General features: G+C 43.3%; 1 protein-coding gene across 1 annotated transcript in view; it reads left to right on the top strand.

Moving 5' to 3' along the window:
* Positions 1–23,335, top strand: part of EXOC1 (exocyst complex component 1) — a 40,322-nt gene that overhangs the window by 8,975 nt on the left and 8,012 nt on the right. Inside the window, 7 exon segments of the mRNA XM_087936628.1 lie at positions 317–544; positions 3,729–3,861; positions 6,380–6,489; positions 8,318–8,371; positions 11,088–11,237; positions 14,739–14,844; positions 20,175–20,219. Coding sequence (XP_087792754.1) covers positions 317–544; positions 3,729–3,861; positions 6,380–6,489; positions 8,318–8,371; positions 11,088–11,237; positions 14,739–14,844; positions 20,175–20,219 — 826 coding nt within the window.

Raw genomic sequence — 23,335 nt, forward strand, 5'->3', positions numbered from 1 at the left:
CACTGTGCAATTGGCAAACCATACAGAGGTGTAGTAAGTTAAGATACTCTCTATGGTGCAGCGGTAGAAGGTCACCACCAGTTTCTCATTCAGTTGTTGTTTCCTGAGAAGTTTTCTGAGTTGAAGTCCACAAGTCTCTAAAAGTTGCCAAGGTTGGAGACCCGCTGTTTTAAGCTACCTTGAGTCACTGTGAGCGAGTAGCCAAGTGAAGAAAGAAATACAATAGAAGTCCTGCTGCCAGTTGTTGGTGCTGCAGTCACCCGTTGCGTTGACTTGCCAATCCGTTGATTGGTTCCTTTTGCTGCTGGCTTTCTAGGCAAACATCCAGTCGATTATGGCCTCTGAGAAACAGGTGAACATTTTGATGAAATTGCTGGATGACGCTCTGAAAGAAGTGGACCAAATCGAATGGAAGCTGAGCAGTTACGAGGACATGCTCCGGAGTGTGAAAGAACAAATGGATCAGATTTCAGAAAGCAACCATCTAATTCATCTCAGCAACACAAACAACCTAAAACTGCTGTCGGAGATAGAGTTCCTTGTTGTAAGCATTGAAACATTCTTAATTCTATGCATCATCCATACAAAAGTACTTGGAGTTATACACGTTCTAATGTTTTATGGGTTTGCTTCTTGGTTAGAATCAAAACATAATGCCACTACAGGTAGTCCTCAACTGACCACAGTTCACAGTTAGTGACTGTTTGAGGTTACAATGGCACTGAAAAAAAGTGACTTATGACCCTTCTTCACACCTATGACCGTTGCAGCATCCTTGTTCTGACCCAAACCTGGTTCCAAGGAAGCAAACATGAAACGGAGGTAACAGCAAAACCTTTTAATGATTCTTTACGAATTCCATTCCTTCACGGTTAAAATCAATTATCTCTGATAAGAATCAGCCTTGCCAAGGTGGTGCAAGGCTGCCAAGAACATTAGATAAAGTTGCTAAGAATATTTCAAACACAAAGAGTCTCCAAACACCAACCAAGATATGCCGAACATCCACCAGGCTTGAAGTGCAAAAATGTCTTTGCTTCCTGCAAAGAACTCCGGTTTCTCAGCTGGCTTTTATCTCTTGAGGGAGGGGCCATTACCTTGCAGCCTTACTCCTGAGTCGCCCATGCTGCTGCAGCTGCTCTTTCCTTTGAGCAGCCCTGAGCCTTTGAGCACACCGGGCACAGGCTCCTCGGGGACCTCTTCATCACTGCTGCCAGCCTCCCCAAGCTCCGAAGGCAGCATTCCAGTCCCTGGTGGTCCTGGCCCCATCCCTGCATCACACGCAGGCCCCTCACCTGAGTCCTCGCTCTCCGAGACCTCAGCCGTCCGCATCTGCTGCTGGCAAACCACAACACATCCCCATGGTCACGTGATTTATATCCAGATGCTTGACAGCTGGCATTTAGGACAGTTGCGCTGACCTTGTTATCACCTTTTGTGATTTTCTGAGGGGCAAAATTCAGTGAGGAAATCAGATTCACTTCACAACCGTGTTACTAATTGGACAACTGCAGTGATTTGCTTAGCAACAGTTGTAAAATGGGGCAAAACTCCCTTAACAAACTTCTCACTTAGCAACAGAAATTTGGGGCTCAGTTATGGTCATAAGTTGAGGACTATCTGTACTCTATAAAGACATCACAATAGTGTTTGTTAGATTTGTTGCCACCAGGAAAGCCTCAGATGTCATGATAAGCGGAGCGGAGGCAAAATATAAAGCAGCGCATTTTTAATCTTTAAACCCAAGCCCAAATTAACTTTTTATTATTTTGGCAATGGTTTGCTCTCCAAGCCTGTTCCAATTTAGTTTCTGAATGTTTCGTTACCAGAGTAGGTAACATCATCATTGTGATGACGGGGGGTGGGGAATACAAAATAAAGTCACAAAAGCCCAGTGAAGCTCCTTTTATTCCTTCCCTTTGCTTCCAAGCTCCAAATATCCTTGACGGAAGACAAAAAACTCCCACACAAACAGTTACAAAGAAGGAGGGAAAAAAACAGCACAAACCAGGCAAGATAAGGGCTGGAGGATGTCTACAGATAACACACACTGGGAAGGATGCCAAACTCAGAGAGGGACTATAAACTAGAGATATTTCCACGCTTTGTTTCCAGCGCTTGCCTGTACGCATGTCCGCCCTCTTATCCAGTTCTCACAGCTGCAGCCCATGAAGGGGATCAAGGCCCTTTCCTCCCCTGTAGACCATGCCATTCACACCTCTCCCTTATCCTCTCCTCCCTGCGTGCCCTAAAATGGAGAGGGGATGGGCCTGGGTCCTCCTCCTCTGACTGCCCAACCAGCCTCTGTCCTTCCCCAGCCTTCTCCACAACCTTCAGAGCCACACTTACACTCCCTGTCGGCTGTTCCTCCTCTCCCTCAGAATCAGTCTCCACCAGGGGCATGACAGTCATGTTGTGATCTAGTCTGGTAACCAAACATTCAGAAACTAAATGGAAACAAGCTTGGAGAGCAAACCACCAAAAATAAAACCTGAGCTACAAGTATTTTCTACTATTTCCAGCTTTTATTATAAATGAGCTGTAAACAGATTCATTAAGTGTAGAGTAACCTCTTATAATTTCTGGTAACTGCTAATTTACAGTTCATCTGTTGACTGTCCGTCCTTGTCTTTCCTGGCACAAAATGCATATTAATAGACAGAAGTTTCCAGAAGGACTTGAGTTTCCCTCAGGCGGAGGAGGTACCCCCTGTTACATCCTTTGATTGACATTTCTAATATCCAACTATCACAGGAGTATTCTATAATAGATAAAATAAACAAACCACCCTAATTTTAGTAAAAGACTATTTCAGAACTAGATCAGGGTTTATCAAATGATTTGGGCACCCCAATATACCTGTCATTGAGATATAAGAGGTAATATATGAAGTATATAAATATGAGTGGCGAGGTGGTTCCAGAGGTGAAGATGCTTGCCTCCCACTTGGAAGATTGAGAGTTCAGTCCTAGGCAGCAATAGATGAGAGCCCAAATAGAAGAAAAAATCTTCTGCTAACTCCTTGTAAGTGTCGGGAAGGGCATCCGGCCAGTAAATGCTGAGCTCCATTCAGTCACCCTGACCACCCTGAAGCAAGGGATTACAGGGCCATAAAAAGAAAACAAATGTGGAAAATATAAATATATTTTAAAAAGGTAAATACAGATAAGCTGCAGTATCAAGTAGAGTGAGATAAACTATACATGCATTAAAAATTAAAACAGCAGCTGATATAAATGATATTGTAGAGTTACCTTGACAGGCAAATCCATTTGTTTGTTTATTTTATCCTGCCTTTATTAAGTTTACAAATAACTCAAGGCAGTAAACCTATCCAACACACCTTCCTCTTCTTATTGTCTCCTCAGCAATCACCCTAAGGTGAATTGAGCCGACAGGTTGATTGGCCCAAGCTGATTTTCACAGCTAAGGTGAAACTGGAGTTCAACCGTCTCCCACTTTCTAGCCTACTGCCATAACCATGAAACCAAACTAGCTCTCTTAATATGCCTCCACAAATCCTCGAGACTCTGTGGTAAAACTTTGGAGACAAGTTTTAATTCAGGAGGATATCTGGAAGGTGGTAGTTTTGAGGAAGCGTGATTGAAATGATCTTATTAAAACGCGTTGAAGAAAAAAAAAAGAATAGTTGGGCTTGTTTTTTTTTTTTTTTTATAACTAAGAAAAGTAAATTTGTGCTTGAGAGTTGGCTTCCCCTGTTGTTGCAGAACCACATGGACTTGGCCAAGGGCCACATCAAGGCCCTCCAAGAAGGAGACCTCTCCTCTTCACGCGGCATTGAGGCTTGCACAAATGCAGCAGATGCACTTCTACAATGCATGAATGTAGCTCTTCAGCCAGGTAGGCATTAAAAACAAACGAACAGCGGTGTACATTGTGACCAGATCCTCTGATTGAAATGTTCTGCTTTTAAGTTCTCAAAAACACCTAAAACCAGATCAATCTTTGTTATAGTCATTAACCAAACAAAGTAAAAAAATATGCTTAAAGATGGTACTGTAAGTGACAGTCAGTGTAAAGTTCAAATTTTGTTTTAACTACAATAAATGTTAAAGATTTAAATGTGAGTGTTTGGGGCTAGAAAAAGGTAAGCTTGTCCTCAATTTATTATTTTAGGAATAAGCCATATTTACCCTATTATAATTCAGGCAGGTTCAGTTGCTTTTGTGTCTTATTTTACGTGGAACTAGGCACAACCCGACTGTTATATGGGGCCTCTGGATTAGTGTCAGATAGCAGGAGCTCTGCATATTTTACAGAGAAAGGAAGATAATCTTGACAACAATATGCAGGATCCATTGCCTGGGCCAGAGGTGGGGAACTATGGCCGCTTTATGAACTGTGGACTTCAACTCCCAGAATTCCTATGGCCAGTCCGGGCCATAGTTCCCGACTCCTGGCCTAGGCAGAAGGGGGTTGAAGCATTTTTTAAATCCAGATAAAATTTTAAGTGACTCAGGGAGATTCCTGCTTAATTCATGAAGTGTAAGTTGGTGAGGCCGCTCACTCAGATTTGCACGATTCTGTTATTATTGCCAATCTTGCAAGTATTGGCAAGTATTCACAGAATAATAAGAGTTCAAAGAGAACTTGGTGTTGTTCTACTCCAAATCCCTGCTCAAACAAGAGACCTTATGCAATTTTGGACACATGGCTGTCCAGTCTGCTCTTGGAAACCTCCACGGATGGAGCACCTTTAAGGTGCACCTTTAATCCAGTCCACTGATTAATTATTTGTTCTCACTGTCAGCCTTTCTGTGGAGTTGGTTTCCTGGTCCTGTCTGGCCCTATTAGGAAGGTTGACATATATATATATGGGTTTGCCCTTGGAAGACCAGTGGGCCTTTTTTGTCATAGCCCTGGTCCTGTAGAATACCATTCCTCCAACATTTGATTGGGCCTGACCAGGGGTTGGATTCTACCGGTTCGGACCAGTTTGGGAGAACCGGGCGTTATGTTTTCATTTGGTTCGCCGAACCGGTATTTCAACTGACCGGCTGGCCCTGCCCGCCCCGCCCATCCCAGCACAGTGCAGGTAAGTGCAGGGTCCATGTGGAGGCTCTTGGAGGGGGAAAAACGGGCCTTCTGGAAGTCCAGAAACGGACCTGTTTCCAGCTTCCGGAGGGCCTCCAGCTCCCGTTTTCTTCCTCCCAGAGGCCCGGGGGAAGCCTTGGGAAGGCGAAAAACTTCTCTCCTGGAAGTCCGGAAATGAGACTGTTTCTGGCTTCCAGAGGGCCTCCAGAGCCCGGGGGAAGCTGTTTTCGGCCTCCCAAGGGAAGCCTCTGGACCTGTGATGACCCAGGAAGCAGCACACATGTAATAAATTCCCAGACGTAAATAAATTTCCTTTAATGCCTCCAACTTGGCCTCACTGTTCAATTGTTTGCAGTCGGCGATTAAACTCTTTCCAAAATTGTCCAAACTCAAAAGAACAGAGAACGGAGAAATGAAAACCGAAACAAACCGCACTGAAGGAATTTCCACAACAGACCCAGATAATTAATTACAAACTTCAAGAAGATAATAAGGCACAGTCCGTTGGAAGAACGCCAGCCAAGATAAACCTCAGCCAGAAATAAAACACACTTTGCTTCTGGCAACTGCTGTGTTTTAACCGTCTCTCTTATATACTATTCCCCCAGCTGCAACCAATGAGGGGGATCATGGCCACTTCTTCTCTCGTAAGCCACGTTGTTCCCTTCTCCGTTCCTCCCTGAGTGTCCTAGGACGAAGAGGGATGGGCCTGGGTCTTCTTCTGACTGCCCAGCTGGCCTCTGCCCTTCCCCAGCCTCCTCCACAACGTCCAGAGCCACACTTCCACTCCCTGTCAGCTGTTCCTCCTCTCCCTTGGAGTCAGTCTCCAACAGGGGCATGACAGGACCTTGGGAAGGCGAAAAACGGCCCTCCCGGAAGTTCCGGTAGGCCACGCCCATTTTTTTAATCCCACCCCTGGGCCTGACCCTGCTGGCCTTTTACCAAGTACCGAAGACTTGGATGTCCTCCAGAGGATGGGTTGGGAGATTAAAAGGACCTGTGAGGTGTTACCATGGTCGAATGTTTATTGTGTTTGTTCTCAGTGGCCCTTGAAAGTTTTCATGCCTTTTCATACACTGTTAGCCATCCAGAGTTGTATCTGTCATATACAAATGGATTAAATTGAATGGTAAAACCAGTAATATTATTCAGAAGGAGAGTAATTAGGATTCTGCAGGTTTTCTGTAGACTTGGCAATAGAGGAGACGAATCGATTCAATTTGTCCTGAATTATTTATTTACTTGACATTGCCCTTCTCCCTCAAAGAATGACATACCTGTAATAATTATGGTTTCGAAACCTCTATCCATCTTCTGATCTTAGGACATGAATTGCTTCAAGCGGTCAATCAACAACAGCAGCGATTTAGTGACCTGCGTGAGCTGTTTGCCCGAAGACTAGCCAGCCATCTCAACAACGTCTTTGTTCAACAGGTGCTGCTTTTCTCACTTTTTAGTTGGTTCCTTACTTCAGTTTTCAGAGTTTTCAAGAAACTGTGTCCTGGTAAAAGCTATTTTTTAACCATCTTCTTGCACGCTTCTCCATTAAGAAAATTTGGAACAGAAAACAAAATGGAATTATTTCAGTTGCCAGTACCTGTTGTGTAAATTATCAATTGATTTCTAATGTGCATCCAAATGAATGCAGGAAATCCAGGAAATAAAACAAAATTTGAACTTTACACTGACTGTCACTTACAGTACCATCTTTAAATGTAGGAAATCCAGCATCCATTTTTTTAAAAAAATGCAGAAATTGGCATTTATTCAGGGCAGTTTTAAAAGCATACTACAGATTTGGCAGGGTTAACGTAACAGGTGTAGGTAAGGATAGAATTTCTTTTGTAGCAAAATTTTTATAATTATACCATATGGAAAAAAAATGTATTAGTTGTGAGGTTTTGATAGAAGCAAGCTGGTGTTGAGTCAAATCCAGGACAAAACTTTTTATTGTACAATAGCACTAAGGTCGACTAGAATAGCCTTTATCCATGTAAGCCTTCTGCATTTTACTCTATCATAGTAAGATGTTCTGAAAAAGTAGTGATTAGTATAGTTATATGGATTGATATATTGCCATCTAAAAGAGGTCTCCTTTGGAGTTATGTCTAGCATCCTAGAATAAATGAGAAAATAAACAATCCACAATATGAATAGAGTAGAATAGAATAGAATAGAATAACTTTATTGCCACTTTGAATGTACACTAATTGGCATACATTAAAGTGAAATTTCATTGCATTAAAAGGCTATATCCATGCCCCAAATACCTGAGCCACTGCTCTTCAATCTTGATTGTTTAAGATGTGTGGACTTTAATTTCCAAAATTCTCCAGCCAGCATGTCAAGGTTGAAACACTCTTTGAAGCACTCTTCAAAGAGCTGGACCAAGCCAAAAAGCATAACATCCCAATTGTGAATATCTTAGGCAGATGCAGCCTTGTAGGGCAGGAGACCCCAACTCCCGGTCCGTATACTGGTACCGGTCCTTGGTGTGCCAGAAACAGGGCTGTGCAAACGAGTAAAGCCCCACCCAGATGATTCTGTTCGTTAACTGAAATGTGTGAGTTGTTAGAAATCAAATCAAATCAAACCAAACGTTTGTCAACGCACAACATGGGGACGATGAAATTGAAATGAGCCTCCCTGGGTGCTGGCCTTGCAAATCTACCATATTAAACCTAATTGTGGTGTTTATGTTGCGTTCAGAAGTCTGACAGCCCATGGATAAAAGCTGTTTTTCAGCCTATTTGTTTGGCTGGCTCTGCTTCTATATCTCCTGCCCGATGGGTAGGAGAGGAAAGAGGCTCTGACCAGGGTGTGAATCATCCCTGAGATTTTCTTCACTCTCCTGAGGCAGTGGGTCCTGGCGATTTCATCCGTGGTGTCAGGGGACAGACAGCCCATAATTTTTTGTGCTGTGCTCATCACCCTCTGTAATGCCTTTTTGTCCACAGCTGTCAAGCCTGTATACCATACTGTGGATGGATAGATAGATAGATAGATAGATAGATAGATAGATAGATAGATAGATAGATAGACAGACAGACAGATTATAGATATATAGATGTAGATGTAGATGTAGATATAGAAGTAGTTTATAGTGATCTCCAGATGGCTCTGCAATTGTACATTTATTCCAAAGCAATTCATCCTAAAGTGTTACATTCACCATTCAAGCTCTCTAATGGGTTGTTTAGGCAAAAATCTATTAAATTCTCTGTGTTTTTTATTTTTACCCCTGTATTTTATCTCCAAATAGTTTATTGAACTGGAGAAAGGTCTGAGTAACAGGGCCTACTATCTTTCAGTTTCTGTGAGTATAGAGTTTGAAATCAAGCTGCTTGAATTCTACTTGGCCTCTTTTTAAACCAAGCTTGCTAAACCTAACTATTTCTTGCAGTGTTGCCTCTCTAAAATAGAAAACACGGCTTATGAGTGGAAGGTTACGTCTTTGTGACTGCTACGTCTTCGTTAAACCTTTTACACTTTGTGCGCCTAGTAAAGAAATATATCTCCAATGAGAAGATACTGAATTTAGATGGATGGTGATTAAAATATATGGTTAATATGAAACGTGGGATTAAAGTGCATCCAAATGTGTTGTTTAAGAATTACGCATGGATGCCCTCATTTGTTAGCTCTATCATAATGGATCATTTCCAAAGGTACATTTTTCCCCCATTAGATCATTCTTCCCAATTACTAAAGTATATATAGGTCCCTTATTCCCTCCCTAGAAGCTGGTTTGTGCTTGGTTCTCATTGACTCATTGGAGCCTTTTGTCCAGTTGAGAAATGTTTTGTTAATTCTTTTTGTTTTCTTGCAAAACATGGGTTTTTCCCAAAGCCTTCCATGTTGTGAATGGATTATCCAGTTTCAACTGCATAAGAATTCACCCTGGGAAAATGGGTTTGCTAGAGCAAACGGGGACAAATTTTTTTTTTGCAAGAAGGAGGATGGAAATTTTGAAAGCATGTTGCTGAGGCTCCCACTAAAATGACTGTTGTGCTAATACGGGTAGTAACTAGTGAGGATATTCCTTGGAGATCCAGCTTAGTCTAGTGGCAGAGGTCCCAGGCTAGAAAGCAGGAAATCTGCCTACCTATAGGTCAGGGGTTTTCAAACTTGACAGCTTTAAGACTTGTGGACTTCAACTCCCAGAATTCCTCCTCTAGTCATGTTAGCTTAGGAATTCTGGGAGTTGAAGTCCACAAGTCTTAAACTTGCCAAGTTTGAAGACCCTTGCTATAGGTAAATGTGTAGATTAACTGATTATCCTAGTAAATATAAATTCTACATATCAATGTTGGGTCAATCTCATTTTGCTATTTATTCAAGTTTTATCAATGATGAGCCTCGGTGGCGCAGTGGTTAGAGTGCAGCACTGCAAGCAACTCCTATTGCAGTTTGGCAGTTTGAATCCCACCAGGCTCAAGGTTGACTCATCCTTCCATCCTTCCGAGGTGGGTAAAATGAGGACCCAGATTGTTGGGAGCAATAGGCTGACTCTGTTAAACTGCTTAGGGAGGGGCTGTAAAGCACTATAAAGTGGTATATAAGTGCTATTGCTATCAAGCCCAGGATACAGTGATAATGATTTTCTTGTAATTTTTATCGAAGGAAAGTGAAGAAGTTGGGTCACATTGATCAGGTCTTGTTTTTTTCCCCCCTTGTAGACAAATAATTGGTCAACGGCGTGGCTTACATGTACGTGAACGGTGTTTGTTAACTAGCACTGCTTTGTGTTAACATCTTATCTGGAGTTGCCTGTCAAATGCTTGTACGGGTGGTCCTCAACTTATAACTGGGATTAAAAAATCCCAGCAACCAATTTCGCTGCCCGGTTGCTGGTTGGGCATGGCCATGGTGGGCGTGGCCTACTGGTACTTCCGGGAGGGCTATTTTTAGCCTTCCCAAGGATCCGGAGGCCTTCCCCAGGCCTCTGGGAGGGTGAAAATGGCTTCTCCCGGGCTCTGGAGGCCCACCGGAAGCTGGAAACAGGCCCGTTTCTGGACTTCTGGTACTTTCAGGACTGCCATTTTTTGCCTTCCCCAGGGTCCGGAGGCTTCTGGGAGGGTGAAAATAGCCCTCCCAGAGCCTCCACGCAAACCCTGCATTTACCTGCATCGCATGGAGACTCCCGGGAGGGGTGGGTGGGGCCAGTTGGGTTGAAATACCGGTTCGGCGAACCTGATAAAAACTTAACACCTGGTTCTCCCGAACCTGCCCGAATCGGTAGAATCCTATCCCTGCTTTTTACAGTTCATTTAGTTACCGTTTCAAAGTTACAACAATGCTGGAAAAAAAAGGTCCCGTGACTGGTTTTTCACCCTTACGGCCGTTGCAGCATTCCTATAGTCACGTGATGAGAATTCAGATGCTTGGCAACTGGTTCACATTTATGACGGTTGCGGCATCCCAGGATCCTGTGATCCCCTTTTTGCGACCTTCTGACAAGCCAAGTCAATGGGGGAAGCCAGATTCACTTAACAACCTTGCTACGTGTTCAGTGGTTCACTTAATCGTGGCAAGAAAGGTCGTAGAATGGGGCAGAACTCCCTTAACAAATGTCTCACCCAGCAACCTCCATTTTGGGCTCACCTATAGTCGTAGGACTTACCTGTAACAAATCCTACTTGGCAAGATTGAAGAGTGTGAGCCAAGGCAAAGATTACACATAGAGATTAATTTTTGCCTCACAGATAATTGAAACCCTTGTCTATTGGTATAAATTGATATGAATTAATCCAACTATAAGTTTTCATGAGGGCCACCTTGAACTTTTCAGCAGAAGCAACTCCTGATAAGAAGGATGCCTTGTGGTTAATCTATAATCCAGTGTTTCTTTTGTCTTTTATGTTGTTTCTGAATGTTACAGCCATCATTGTTTTTCGCAGAACAGCAGGAAGGCCTCACTAACCAACAAGCAGAGCTTCTTTTCTGTGATTCGGTGGCAATCTGTCTGGCTTGGCAGGTTTACCGCCATCATTTATTCAAGCAGCTTCCTTCTGTTGCTTCCTTCCGCAAAGGGCCATGACCAGAGCTCCACCCTTGCTCAGCACTCTGCGGAGCTGACCTTGCCAAACCATCACCCTTTTCACCGAGACCTGCTCCGGTATGCCAAACTTATGGAGTGGTTAAAGAACACGGATTATGGGAAATATGAAGGGCTGACAAAGGTAAGTCGCTCAAAAGAGCGAAACTAGGATACAGAATGAGGCACGCTTGCAAAAATCAAGCACATTTTTCACACCTGGAACTTCTAGACTAGCGGTCCAAATCACTGGCTGGGTGCGGGGGGAAGAGGGGAACCAGATCATGTGAGTTGTGGGCAGGTGCGTGCATGCATGTGCAGCTTGACTTGTGCAAGTCAGGTGTGTGCATGCATGTGTGTGCATGCACGTGTGTGCTTACACATGCGGGCTGGCGTATCGCTCGCACAAGTCGAACGCTGTTCTGGACCCAACTGGGTTCCCAAAGAGCAAACACAGACAAAGGCAGCAGCCCCCACTTTTTAAGGTTTAATAACGAATTCTGTTCTGAAGGCTGCTTTCCACTAATTAGCTCCGACAAGAAAGAGCCTTGCCAAGGTGTTTGTCAAGGCTGCCAAAAACCCAGAGATAAGAACTCATTTACAAGATTCTCCAAACACGAACTAAGATGTCTACCAGTTGAGCTTCAGAGCTTCTTTGCTGTCTGCAAAGAACGCTTTTCCAAACCTGGCTTTTATCCTCTTGAGGGAGGGACCATTACTTTGCAGCTTTACTCTCGAGTCACCTGTGCTGCTGTAATTGTTCTTTCCTCCGAGCAATCCTTTGTGCACGTGCACTTGGCACAGGCTCCTCGGGAACCTCCTCATCGCTGCTGCCAGCCCCCACAATCTCTGAAGGCAGCAGTCCACTCCCTGATGGTCCCGGCCCCTCATCTGAGTCCTCGCTCTCCTCAGCTGTCCGCACCTGCTGCCGGCTAACCACAACCACACGCAGCGTGGTTGCAAATAGGCCAACGCCTGGTAGTGGGACACAGCCCAGAGATTGGGGGACCCCTCTTCTAGATCAAAATATCAGATTATTTCCCAGAATGTGCCAGTGCTTTAATTTGGGGAAAGCTACTTCTCCTTGACAAGGTCTTTTTAAGATTGTATGTTAAGAGAAAACAAAATTCTTTCCTTACAGTGCTTGCAAGTTTTCTTGGCCATTTTTTTTTTTTTGCATAAAACTACTTTTTATTAAAGAAAAATACAGTAATAATAAAAACCGTACTCAGAAAAAGAGACGAAAAATAGAAACCCAAAATGCAAAAAGAAAAAAAAAAGAAAAATGAGAATAAAAGAAAAGAAACAGGAAAAAAAAAGGAATACTTAAAGGAGCAAATCAAATTAAATCAAATCAGGTGCGTGGCAGGTATGATTATTTCCAGTCTCCACTAATAGCCTCGTTCCGATTTGCTTTATCTCAAGATGTTATTATTGGATCAATCTGATTTTATTTCTTTGCCCGTAGCCAAGTACTGTTCTATAGTCTGAAGAGTATGCTATTATTCTGACCCAGGCTTTGTCAAACGTACTTAAACACAAACTTGTTTTAAAAGCAAAACCTATTTTATTGCAATGCTGGGAATTACTTTCATTCCCAGCCAGAACTAATTATAAACAGTTCCCCAAGCTAAGCACATGCCTTTCACTGTTGAGGAATGCTGCCAAAAACAGAAGTATCTAATTATAACAGAAGCCAACCAAAGTATCAGACTTGGAATCTATTGAACTACTTTGCTTCCTGTAAGGAGGTCTGACTTTTATCCCGTATGGGAGGGGCAATCACTTCCCAGCCTTACTCCTGAGTCGCCCCTTCTGTCTCAGCTGCTCTTGCCTTCTAGCAGCTCTGCGCACATGCGCACTGGGAACAGGCTCCCCTTGTTCCTCTGCCTCGCTGCTGCCAGACTCCTGAGGCTCTGGAGTCAGCACCCCACTCCCAGATGGTCCTGGCCCCACCTCTGCATTGGATGCAGGACCCTCATCCAAGTCCTCTCCAAACTCCCTGACGGTCCCCTTTCTTCCTCACTGTCTGACTCTGCTGACGTTTGTACCACCTGCTGGCGAACCACAACAGAAACCTCCAGGGATGGGATTCTACCAGTTCGCATCTATTCGCTAGAACCGGTTGTTAATATTCTAAGCAGTTTGGAGAACCGGTTGTTAGAAGAAATTACTGGCCTAATCCTGTAAGGAAGGCAGGAAGGAAACATTCTGGTGTTGATTACAGAAACTGCTTCTCCGTTAACCCTTATTACATTCTTGGCAGGTCTAGACTTCCTGTCTCTGGAACTTCTCTGGAGTTTTTTTCCCCCTCCTTTGCTGGTACTTTGCTTGTGTGGAATGACCATTCAAAGTTACAATGGCACTGAAAAACGTGATTTAGGACCATTTTTCACACTTACGACTGTTGCAGCATCCTCACAGTCATGAGAGGCCAGGCGAGGAGATGCGTGCCTCGATGTGAGTGATATTGAGTTGGCCACGCCCAGCCAATAACATGACCACCAAGCCACGTCCACCTAATCACATGACCACCAAGCCACGCCCACAGAACCGGTGGTTAAAAAAATTGAATCCCACCCCTGGAGTACCCACCACTTCTGAATGCATTCAGAATGAATGTATTAATTCCAGCCTTTTCTGATACTCTAGAATAGTGGTCCCCACCTTTTTGGGCACCAGGGACGGATTTCATGGAAGACAATTTTCCCACAGCCCCGGGGCGGAATGGTAGTGGAATGGTTTCAGTTTCTCTCACTAGCCCACTGCTTACCTACAGCTGTGAGGCCCAGTTCCTAACAGGCCCCAGACTCTGCGGGTTGGAGACCCCTGCTTTGGAATAGCTATATTTTTCCTTTTATCTTAATTAAATTGTAGTCTGTGACCAAATAAAGGTTGATTTGAGTTAAGAAGCAAAAATACAAGCAAGTTTAATATTTTCCTCGGAACCTATGCAATTACACATATACACCACATACAATTGACATGGAAGGCATAAGCATCTTCTGATATCAACCCTCTTTTTATCTTTTCTCGGCCATTTTCACTAGGTTTCAAGTTGTATTTCAATTGCTTTGGCTGATGGTTTGTCTTTTGCTAGGCACCAAACAAGAGCCAGATGCTTCTTGGTATAGGTTTTTAAGTATGTTTAGCATTTCTTTTTGCATATCTGCAGCAATTATGGATGAGAAATTCAGAAAGAAACAACAACAACAAAAACCCCTGGGATTTATACATAAGAAACTACTTATGGATTTCACGTTAGTGATCTTTTGCAAAAAGTTGGCATGTTTAGCAGACCAATATTGTTGTAAAATTAAACATGCGTGAAGGTTTTGCAATATGGCACTGGACTGGTGCAAGAATTTGGCATTGGTGAATTGGTTAGCTAGAGTACCTAAGCAAATTAGTAAAAAAAATGGATAAAATTACTAAAAACAAAATCCCCCAGGCTTATTGTTTTATAACTTAGAGTAACAATAAATGAAATAAGCTCTTTTCTTCATTCTGTCTTTTGTTCTAATAACTTTACTGCTGTTGACATGCTGATTTCTCAAAATTATCTTAAATGGGCAGACATAAAAACAGTTGAATTGTTTGTGTTCTCTCTTGGAGCCAACCGTATCTGCTTTTTTTTTTTTTAAAGAACTATATGGATTATTTATCACGCTTGTACGATCGAGAAATAAAGGACTTCTTTGAAGTTGCCAAGATTAAAATGACAGGCGCAACCAAGGAAGGAAAGAAGTTTGGTAAGTTTTTTTTTTAAAAAAAATACCGATGAATCTTTTGTTCAGTTAATCACTCAGAATGCAGCGAAAATACAAAATTATTTCAAACACCTTGAAAAAAAAAAAATCTCTTTTCTAGGTGGTAAATAAATGTCATTTACTCCTTAGTAATAATTATGCTTGGGAGAAGCCTCATCCCTGTGCATAAAATGGGAGGTCAATAAAAAACTATCAAGTTGTGTTGTGCAACACATTCAACCAGAAATGAAATGGAATTATTGACATCCTGCAAGGTTGTTAAAATTTTGTTTAGAGCTCGAGAGGAAGTTCAGAGTTGTGCAGATTAGATAATGCCTGAGCTGGAAAGATTTATTGAACTTCAACTCCGTTCTTTGCTTGACAGAGTAACAGTGAGCTTTGTTTAACTGTTGTTGGTGGTGCCACCCTGATTTTCTGTAGTTGAGATCCTGGGAAATTTTCACAGCCTGATCCCCGTGACTCCAAAAAAAGACCCGGGTTCAGAAATTCCAACGAGACCGGATTTTTTTCATCGGTGCTGTTGATAGATCCTAGGCTAGGGGTTTTTAGCAAAGGGTTCTCTGCCCGGTTGCTGGGTGGGCGTGGCCATGGTGGGCGTGGCCTAGTCAGCCTCCTGCACCACAGTAGGCGGGGGGGGCGGCTCCGGAGGCTTTCCTTGAGTCTCCGGGAGGGCGAAAATGGCCTCCCCAGGCTCTGGAGGCTTTCTGGAAGCGGGAAACAGGCCCATTTCCAGCCTTCTCGAACTTCTGGGAGGCCTGTTTTTTTTTTTGCTGTCCCCGAGCCGCTGAGTGCGCCTTGCACTTGCCTTGCATCCAAAACGGGACACGTGGGGACTCTGGGGAGGGGTGGGCAGGGGCAGCCAGGAGTGCGATTTGGGGTTTTTCCAAACGGCACAGAATCTTAGCTAGGGGCTCTCCCGAATCCCCAGCAGCCCAGCCCTGATCCTAGGAATGGATTCTTCTAAATATCTGTAGTGGAACGTACACACACACACACACACACACACACACACACACACACACCTTTCCAGCCATATGCAGGTAGTCCTTGACTTACAACAGTTTGCTTAGTGACTGTTTGAAGTTACAGCGACCCTGACAAAAAATGTGACCTGTGCCCACTTTTCACACTTTAGTGACCACTGCAGCTGTCGGGGCTTCAACCAATCACACCTCATTCAAATCAAAAGTCTCTAGCCCAGGGGGTGGCCTGCTACCGGTTCTGCCCGGCTCTATAGAACCGGTAGCTCTGAAGAGCAGCAGACACAGAACCGGTTCTGTGTCTGCTGCTGTTTTGGCTCACCCGCCTGCCTGGGCTCTTACCTGTCCTTTATTTCCGGCTTTTTCAACCTCAGCTGCTTTGCGCGGCACAGCTGAGGTTGAAAAAGCAGGGGAAAAGAGGCTTTTCAAACGCTGCGCACCTGCAGCTGTCCGGACAGCACAGCTTAAGGTGTATTACACCCACACGCAATGTAAAATCACCGGACCGGTAGTAACACCGGTTGAATCCCACCCCGACTCTAGCCGATCTGTCTATCGCAGAGAAAAGTAAATTGGTTTATTAGACTTTGCCATGTTGGCGCATGGCTGGGTACAGCCGGTACTAAATCACATCACACATTTCCCCCTTGACCCTGGTCTTCCCCCCCACCCCCTGGATGTGACTTCTCCAATGGGACACACCCGTCTCCAAGAGTCATCCATCATGCTCTCCAGTAACCTTCTTATGCTCCGACAACTTTGAGCTGCTGAGGTGATTATCTAGGCATTTCAAGAATGCCTTGTTTCCCCCCCACGACTCTCTTTTTCTGGCATCTAAAAAGCCCCAAGGAGTACCTTTTTAGTGGACAGCAGCATCCCCATGATCAGGTGAACAAAATTCGGGCAGTTGGACGCTGACTCATACTTACGACGGTTGCGGTGTCCCCCCCGGAGTCACGTGGTCCCCCTTTGCGACCTTCTGACGAGCCAAGTCATTGGGGAAGCCAGATTCACTTAACAACCGGGTTACTTAACTTACCAGCTGCAGGGATCCACTTAACAACCGTGGCAAGAAAGGTCGTAAAATGGGTTAAAACGCACTTAACCAATGTCTCACCTTAACAACGGAAATGCTGGGCTCAATTGTGGTTGTAAGTCGAGGACTACCTGCATACAACTGCTTTTTTGGAGGGAAGAAAATATATACTTCTAGCAACTTGTTTTTTTTTTTTTATTATCAAGACTGCTTTTGGGGTTTTTTTTTAATGGAAAGTGAGTAGGGGTGTAGAGAGAAGCAATAAAAAATACATTTCTATGGGTAAACAAATCTTTTCAAGATATACAGGTCGAGTTAGATTGGATCCTTGCCTTCCTTCAAGAATAGAACATTGATGTATCTAGCCAGACCCTGCCCAATTAAGAAAAAAATATATAATATGTGCAGTTGAATTTTTATAATGCGTTTGCTCCATTTTTTTAATTGCTTCTTTGTTCTTGATGTTTTTATTTAAAAAGTCGGTATTGGATTAACATTGTTTTAACTTTGTATTTACAGATGTGAAAATGTCTGAAAGATGTATTTAATTTGTTTTCTTTGGTGGAAAATCCATCAATAGAAACTGGCAGATTATGAGATACTGTATAGATTCTCCTGCTTGAGCAGGGGAGATGGACTAGATGACCTCCAAGGTCCCTTCCACCTCTAGTCTATTCTGTTCTGTTTCCAAGTTTATATTCCTAGTGTGCTGAAGAAGTCTAATCTGATTGTCTAGTTTAAAAAAAATAATATCTAAATCTTAACAGAAGTTCATTATGTTCTTATATTAGCTGGTTTTAACACACTTTTTTTCTTCCTGTGAGAGATCAAGATAGGTATAGTCACGGGTACCATCACCAATGAATCAAGCTGTGTCATGCACAACATGCTATCATTGCACGAACAATGCAAATTGTGTATTTGTGTGGCACTTTATGCTTACTTGGAAGTAAATCCACCTGAATTCTATGAGCCTTCCTGTACAGGATCACACTGAATTTTTATTTCCTGTGGGCACTTTCTAACTATACCAATCGATCATTTTGTCATCTGGTACTAGTTGAGAATGTAATTTCCAGATTTTTTTTACAGTACTTTTTAGGTCACGTTGTCTTTGATTTTTGCAATTGCAGTTGCAATGTTTGTCTCTTCCACCTGTGCTCAAACCCAGCCCCGGTTACGTTGCAGCAAAATGGAGAGAAAACAATCCTGTATTACACATGAAAAAGTTATTACTACCTGTCTAAGTTGTAAAAATGAGGCTATATGTATGGTTTGGTATAAAGACACACTTTTGCTTCATGCATTAAATATTTGTTAAGCCTTTCACCTCTTTCTTGGTGGGCCACAGGGACTTTTGAGGAAAATGATTATTTGATATTGCTGTATAAAATAGCATTTTTATCTCTTGGCTTACAACTTGGGTTGTCCCATTATTGTTGGGACGAGCCTAACAATTTAAACATGAAGGTGGCCCTTTAGAGAGGCACTAGAGCAAGGGTCTTCAAACTTTGCAAGCTTAAGACTTGTGGACTTCAACTCCCAGAATTCTTGAGCTAACAGGACTGGAGGAGGAATTCTGGGAGTTGAAGTCCACAAGTCTTAAAGCTGTCAAGTTTGAAGACCCTGCACTAGAGTCTAGACTCTAGAAAATGTCCAAGGAAAGTGGGTATCTTCATACAGGGCAAGAAAACTACATCCACAACCCTTGCCAATGCTGCAAAGGAAGTTGGGGTCAACTTCTAGATCAGGGTAAAAAAAAATAAAGATACTATTGCCTTTAAATCAAATTTGGCTCCTGGTGACCCCAGAAAGCACATCCATGTAGTTTGGTTTGCAGCAATGTAGAAAAAGTTATACAGGTAGTCCTTGACTTACAGTCATTGATTCAGCAGTGATTCAAAGTTGCCATGGCATTGACAAAAAGTGAATTTATGACTGGTCCTCGCACTTACAACCATTGCAGCATCCACAGAATTCCAAGGTCATATGAATGCCATTTGCGACCTTTTCAGTGGGGTTCCAGCAAGCCACCCACTAGGGCAATCTGATTTGCTTAAAGATCACATGTGTGATGACCCAGAGCATGGCACAAAGGCAACATAGACAAATAAGCAATAAGAGTCCCTTTATTATCTCCAACTTTGCCCCCAATGTCCAGGTTACCTTAGGGCTGGAGAAAAACTCTCCCAGGAACAGCCTTTGACTGTTACACGCTAACTGTAATTTAAAATCCAAACAAACCAAACTGAAGTAATTAGCTTGACAGGGCAGGAGAAGGAATTTCAGACTTGAAAGCACGCCACAACTCACACAGTTGGGAAGACGCCAGGAACACAGATAAGCCACGACGATACCAGATAAATTCACGTTTGCTCCCAACATCTTGCTGCAGGCAGATTCCTTTTTTATACACTGTGTTCCCAGCTGCAGCTAATGAAGGGAATCAGGGCCCTTTCTTTCCCCGTAAGCCACGCAATCCACGTTGCTCTCTTCTCCGTTCATCCCTAGGATGAAGAGGGGGGTGGGGCTGGGTCTTCCTCTGAAGTCCCTCTCCCTTGTTCTACCTCTCCCCTGCTCTGCCCAGCCGTACTTTGCCCTTCCTCAGTTTCCTCCACAGCCAACGGAGCCACACTCCCACTTCCTCTCAGCAATTCAGCTTCCTCCTCCAAGTCAGATTCCGACAGGGGTACGACAACATAAATTACATAGCAACTATGGGCAAAAAGGTTGTAAAATCAAGCATGAGTCACTTAACTCTCTTGCTTAGCAGCTGAAATCCTCGTCCCAACTATGGTTGTAAGTCAAGGATCACCTCTTTAGTCCCTGTTCATAAAATGGCCTGCAATCCAAAGACGTGTCCCAGGATCTTATGCGAATCTATTGTAAAAGATTCTGTTGCACATTTTTGTCTGGGTTCAGATCTTGTTGGCTTCTTTGAGGTGCCAGATTCTTGGAGCGAGATCTGCTTCCTCTCATAACTTGTGCGTACCTGATGTGCCATCTTGCATTCAGGATTCACTACCATTTGTGTTTGTCATTTCCCCTCTGGGGAAAAAAAAATGGGGAAAATCACGGAGACCCTTACTCAAATGCATATTTCCTGCACATTTAAAGAGATCCCACCTTAGTGCCTTCCCAGCTATGTACGTTTGCAACTTGTAGTTACTTGCTTGTTACAGTTCTCTGCATGTTTCTTTCCAGCTAGTGCTTAACTTGCATCTCGTGCATGATTTGTGCCAAATGCATTTTTAACTTGTCTTTGTCTTTGATGCTTGCAACCTAATTCATCCCAGCCACTCTGCCTCGAAAAGAAAGTGCTGTCAAACAGGAAACAGAGAGTGAGTATCACCAGAGCTTTAAGTGGTTATTGCCAGTGCATTTTATGTTTTGGTAAACAAACAAACAAACAAAAACCCCAAAATTATCATGGCAAAACCTGTGAATTGTCAGATGCGGTGTTGTTGGTTTTTTTGCACTGATCTGAGGTAAAAAAGCAAATGTTTGATCAGGGAAGCAGCAAAAAATACTTGAATGCTGCGGTGGGATTTGAGTCGTGGGCAAAATAAAACGCGTTTTACAATTTCTATTAAAATCAGGAAGATCGTATCTTCCTCATATTTCTTGGAATATGAGTTCTAAAAGGCAGGATGCTGATCCTGTGAATGAATCCATGAGGATTGGCAGGGCGCCCAAGGAGACAGCTGCGAGGAACTTGAAATGGTTAAATAATGCCAGCATGGAATTCTCCTGCATTGCATCATCCTTATTCATTATGGCAGAGAGTCTCCAAACTTGGCAACTGTAAGGCTTGTGGACTCCAACTCCCAGAATTCTGGGAGTTGAGGTCCACAAGTCTTTAAAGCTGCCAAGTTTGGGGACCCCTTGCATTATGGGAATACCATTTTGTGCATACGAAGTCTGACTGGTGGAGAACTGTCTCCCAGTTCTCCTCAGTTTTAACTTGCAGTGATGTGAACTCGAATACTGCTATGTATGCCTCTATATTTGTATTTTCAATTAGCTCCCAGCAATTAATTTTGGGAAACACGGTCCCCAGATTGTGATACCTGACTCTTCCCACTTAACATTCTTGTGGCCAAGTTAATTATTTCAGACGTAACGCACCCACCCAACAGTCTAAGACCTATGACACGATTGGTATTCAGTGGCATTGCCGTCTCCATGGGCATTCAAGTCATCTGTAACTTCCCCCCCACGCATTGTCTGCTGAGAACTATTGTGCTGCTCTTCGAATGTGGGTTGTTGTGGCAACACACATCAGGTTTTATGGCTTGAGGCTACTGTGAACCAGCATTTCATGAGACCTGGGGTACTCTGGGTTGAGTATTATCTGACCACTATAGTGCAGGCAGTTGTTTCAACTCACATGTTTATTCTCCTTAATTCCAATCCCTGAATGCTTTAACATAAAGCACTTTTGACTACACAAAGGGTGATCTCTGATTCCACGGGCTTACAATTTCCTACCCAGTGTCCTATTGCACTTTCTATATCCCTTTCAGATGTTGGGCTCCTGAATTATAGTTCCTCAATCGATATATATATATATAAATGTGAAATACCACTCACTCATCATCACAAAATCTCCAGAATTGTAAAGCCTACAAACTTGAAATTTGGCACGTATGTTCCTCTTGGCTTCTAGGTGCTCACTAAGAAAGGGTTTTTCGAAATGACCATCAGAGCGTTAGCATTTCCTATATTATTATTATTAACACGCTCTGATGCTAAGGAGTTCTACTCCTCTTCCCCACCTGAAAAGAAATCTGTTCCAAAGGCAAAACACAAACAGAGGAGAGGAGTTTCAATTTCAGTTTTAGTTTCACCGCACCAAGCAGCTTTAGTACAGAACAGTTGAGCTAAGCCACACTCAGGCTCCTTGCTGTCTCCTCCTTGCTCACACAGCAAATACTGTTTCAGTTTCCAAACAGCCCTCAACTCTCTCACACACTGACAGAACGCTAGCCAGATGAATAACCGATGGATGCTGGTAGGCAGAGGCTGATTTTTTTTTTCCCTTTATTTTCCTCCCCCAAAAACTAAGCCCGACCACATAGTTTCGTAGCGGAGCACGAGCTAGTTTAAAAATAAATGTTTTTGAATGAAGGTGAATATACATGTCTCAGGATAGTGTTGCAGGATCCAATCTGGGTCAGTCACCAGGACCAGAGGTTTTGAGTTCAGAAGTTCAGGGACCTTCTCTTGAGCCAGGGAGAAGTTCCCTGAACATGGGCTGTGGCACAAATCCAAAAGCTTGGAAGACGAAAACTTCTGGTCCTGGTGATTGACCCAGATTGAATCCTGCAATAAGCCTTCTTTCTCCAGCACCCTTGCAAAGTGATATTTGGAAGACTCTAAATTAACCCCTGTTCCTCTGAATGAACCTGTTCCATGTTCAGGCAGTGATGAATCATCATTACTAGAAACAAGCCAGTTTCATAAATGATGTTTTGTGGGCCGGCTTCTTTGCACTGATTTGTAGTTACGATTAACTGCAGTGTAGGGTGAATAAATGAATAATACCGACTAGTGTCAGATGTTACAGTTGTGACTCCAAATCCCTTCCCATTGCCCGTGCCAGATTGGGCTGATGTGACTGGTGTTTCCAAAACGATCAGAGAGAAACAAGGCCCTCAAAAAATGTCTCGAGCTGACTTCAGCCACGATTTGTCTAGAATTAAAGCAGAGGATTGCATTCTACTCAAAATTCTGCTGCAGGATGGAGTGAGACACCCCGTTTTAATTTAGAATTTCACTCGCCCATTTTAGAGGGTCGACCGCCCGTGGGTGGTGAAGGGTGTAAGGGTTGGAAGCAGGAAATGTGGGGACGGAAAACACACACGTACACTCCTAGAACTTTTGATTTTTTTTAAGCAAGGAAGCAACACCAAATTGGGAGTCTTCAAACATTTTGATTCCTCTGTAAGAATAGTCTTCTTCTCATTTCTTTCCAGTTTGAAATGAAATATAATCAAACGGCAGTAAAGAGATAAAAGCTGTCAGAGTAGGTGGCACAGGAGAGGCTTCTACTGGAAGGGGCCTTCAAGACTGAGAAGACTCTCCCTAATTTTTCCAGGAGTTGGTTGCTTCTACTTTCTTCCTAAGAAAATAGTAATGCGTTGCTTTTGTTCCGCTTTGCTTCTAGAAGATGCCCCTTTGTGAATTCTCCCTGGCCTTTCTGTCTACCCTTACTTGTGCTCTTTTCTGGATTACTAGTGGCCTTAGGTGCTAGTTCTTGTCTTGGCTGATCCTAAACGTCTGTCGTTAAGTGTGCATTTCTGAATCAGTTTGTCTGAAGTGAAGCAACTTGGGGCAACACCAGAGCAGTCGGTTTAATCTGTAGGGAATGCCCTCATAATCTCCAGGTAGCTGAGGAGTTTGTTTTTAAACGTATGATGCTTACGGTGTTGCAACTTCTTACCTGGCTTGTGTT

The sequence above is a fragment of the Pseudonaja textilis genome, chromosome 6 (assembly GCF_049901715.1).
Source record: "Pseudonaja textilis isolate UNSWEBS1 chromosome 6, rPseTex1.2, whole genome shotgun sequence".
Classification (NCBI taxonomy): Eukaryota; Metazoa; Chordata; class Lepidosauria; order Squamata; family Elapidae; genus Pseudonaja; species Pseudonaja textilis.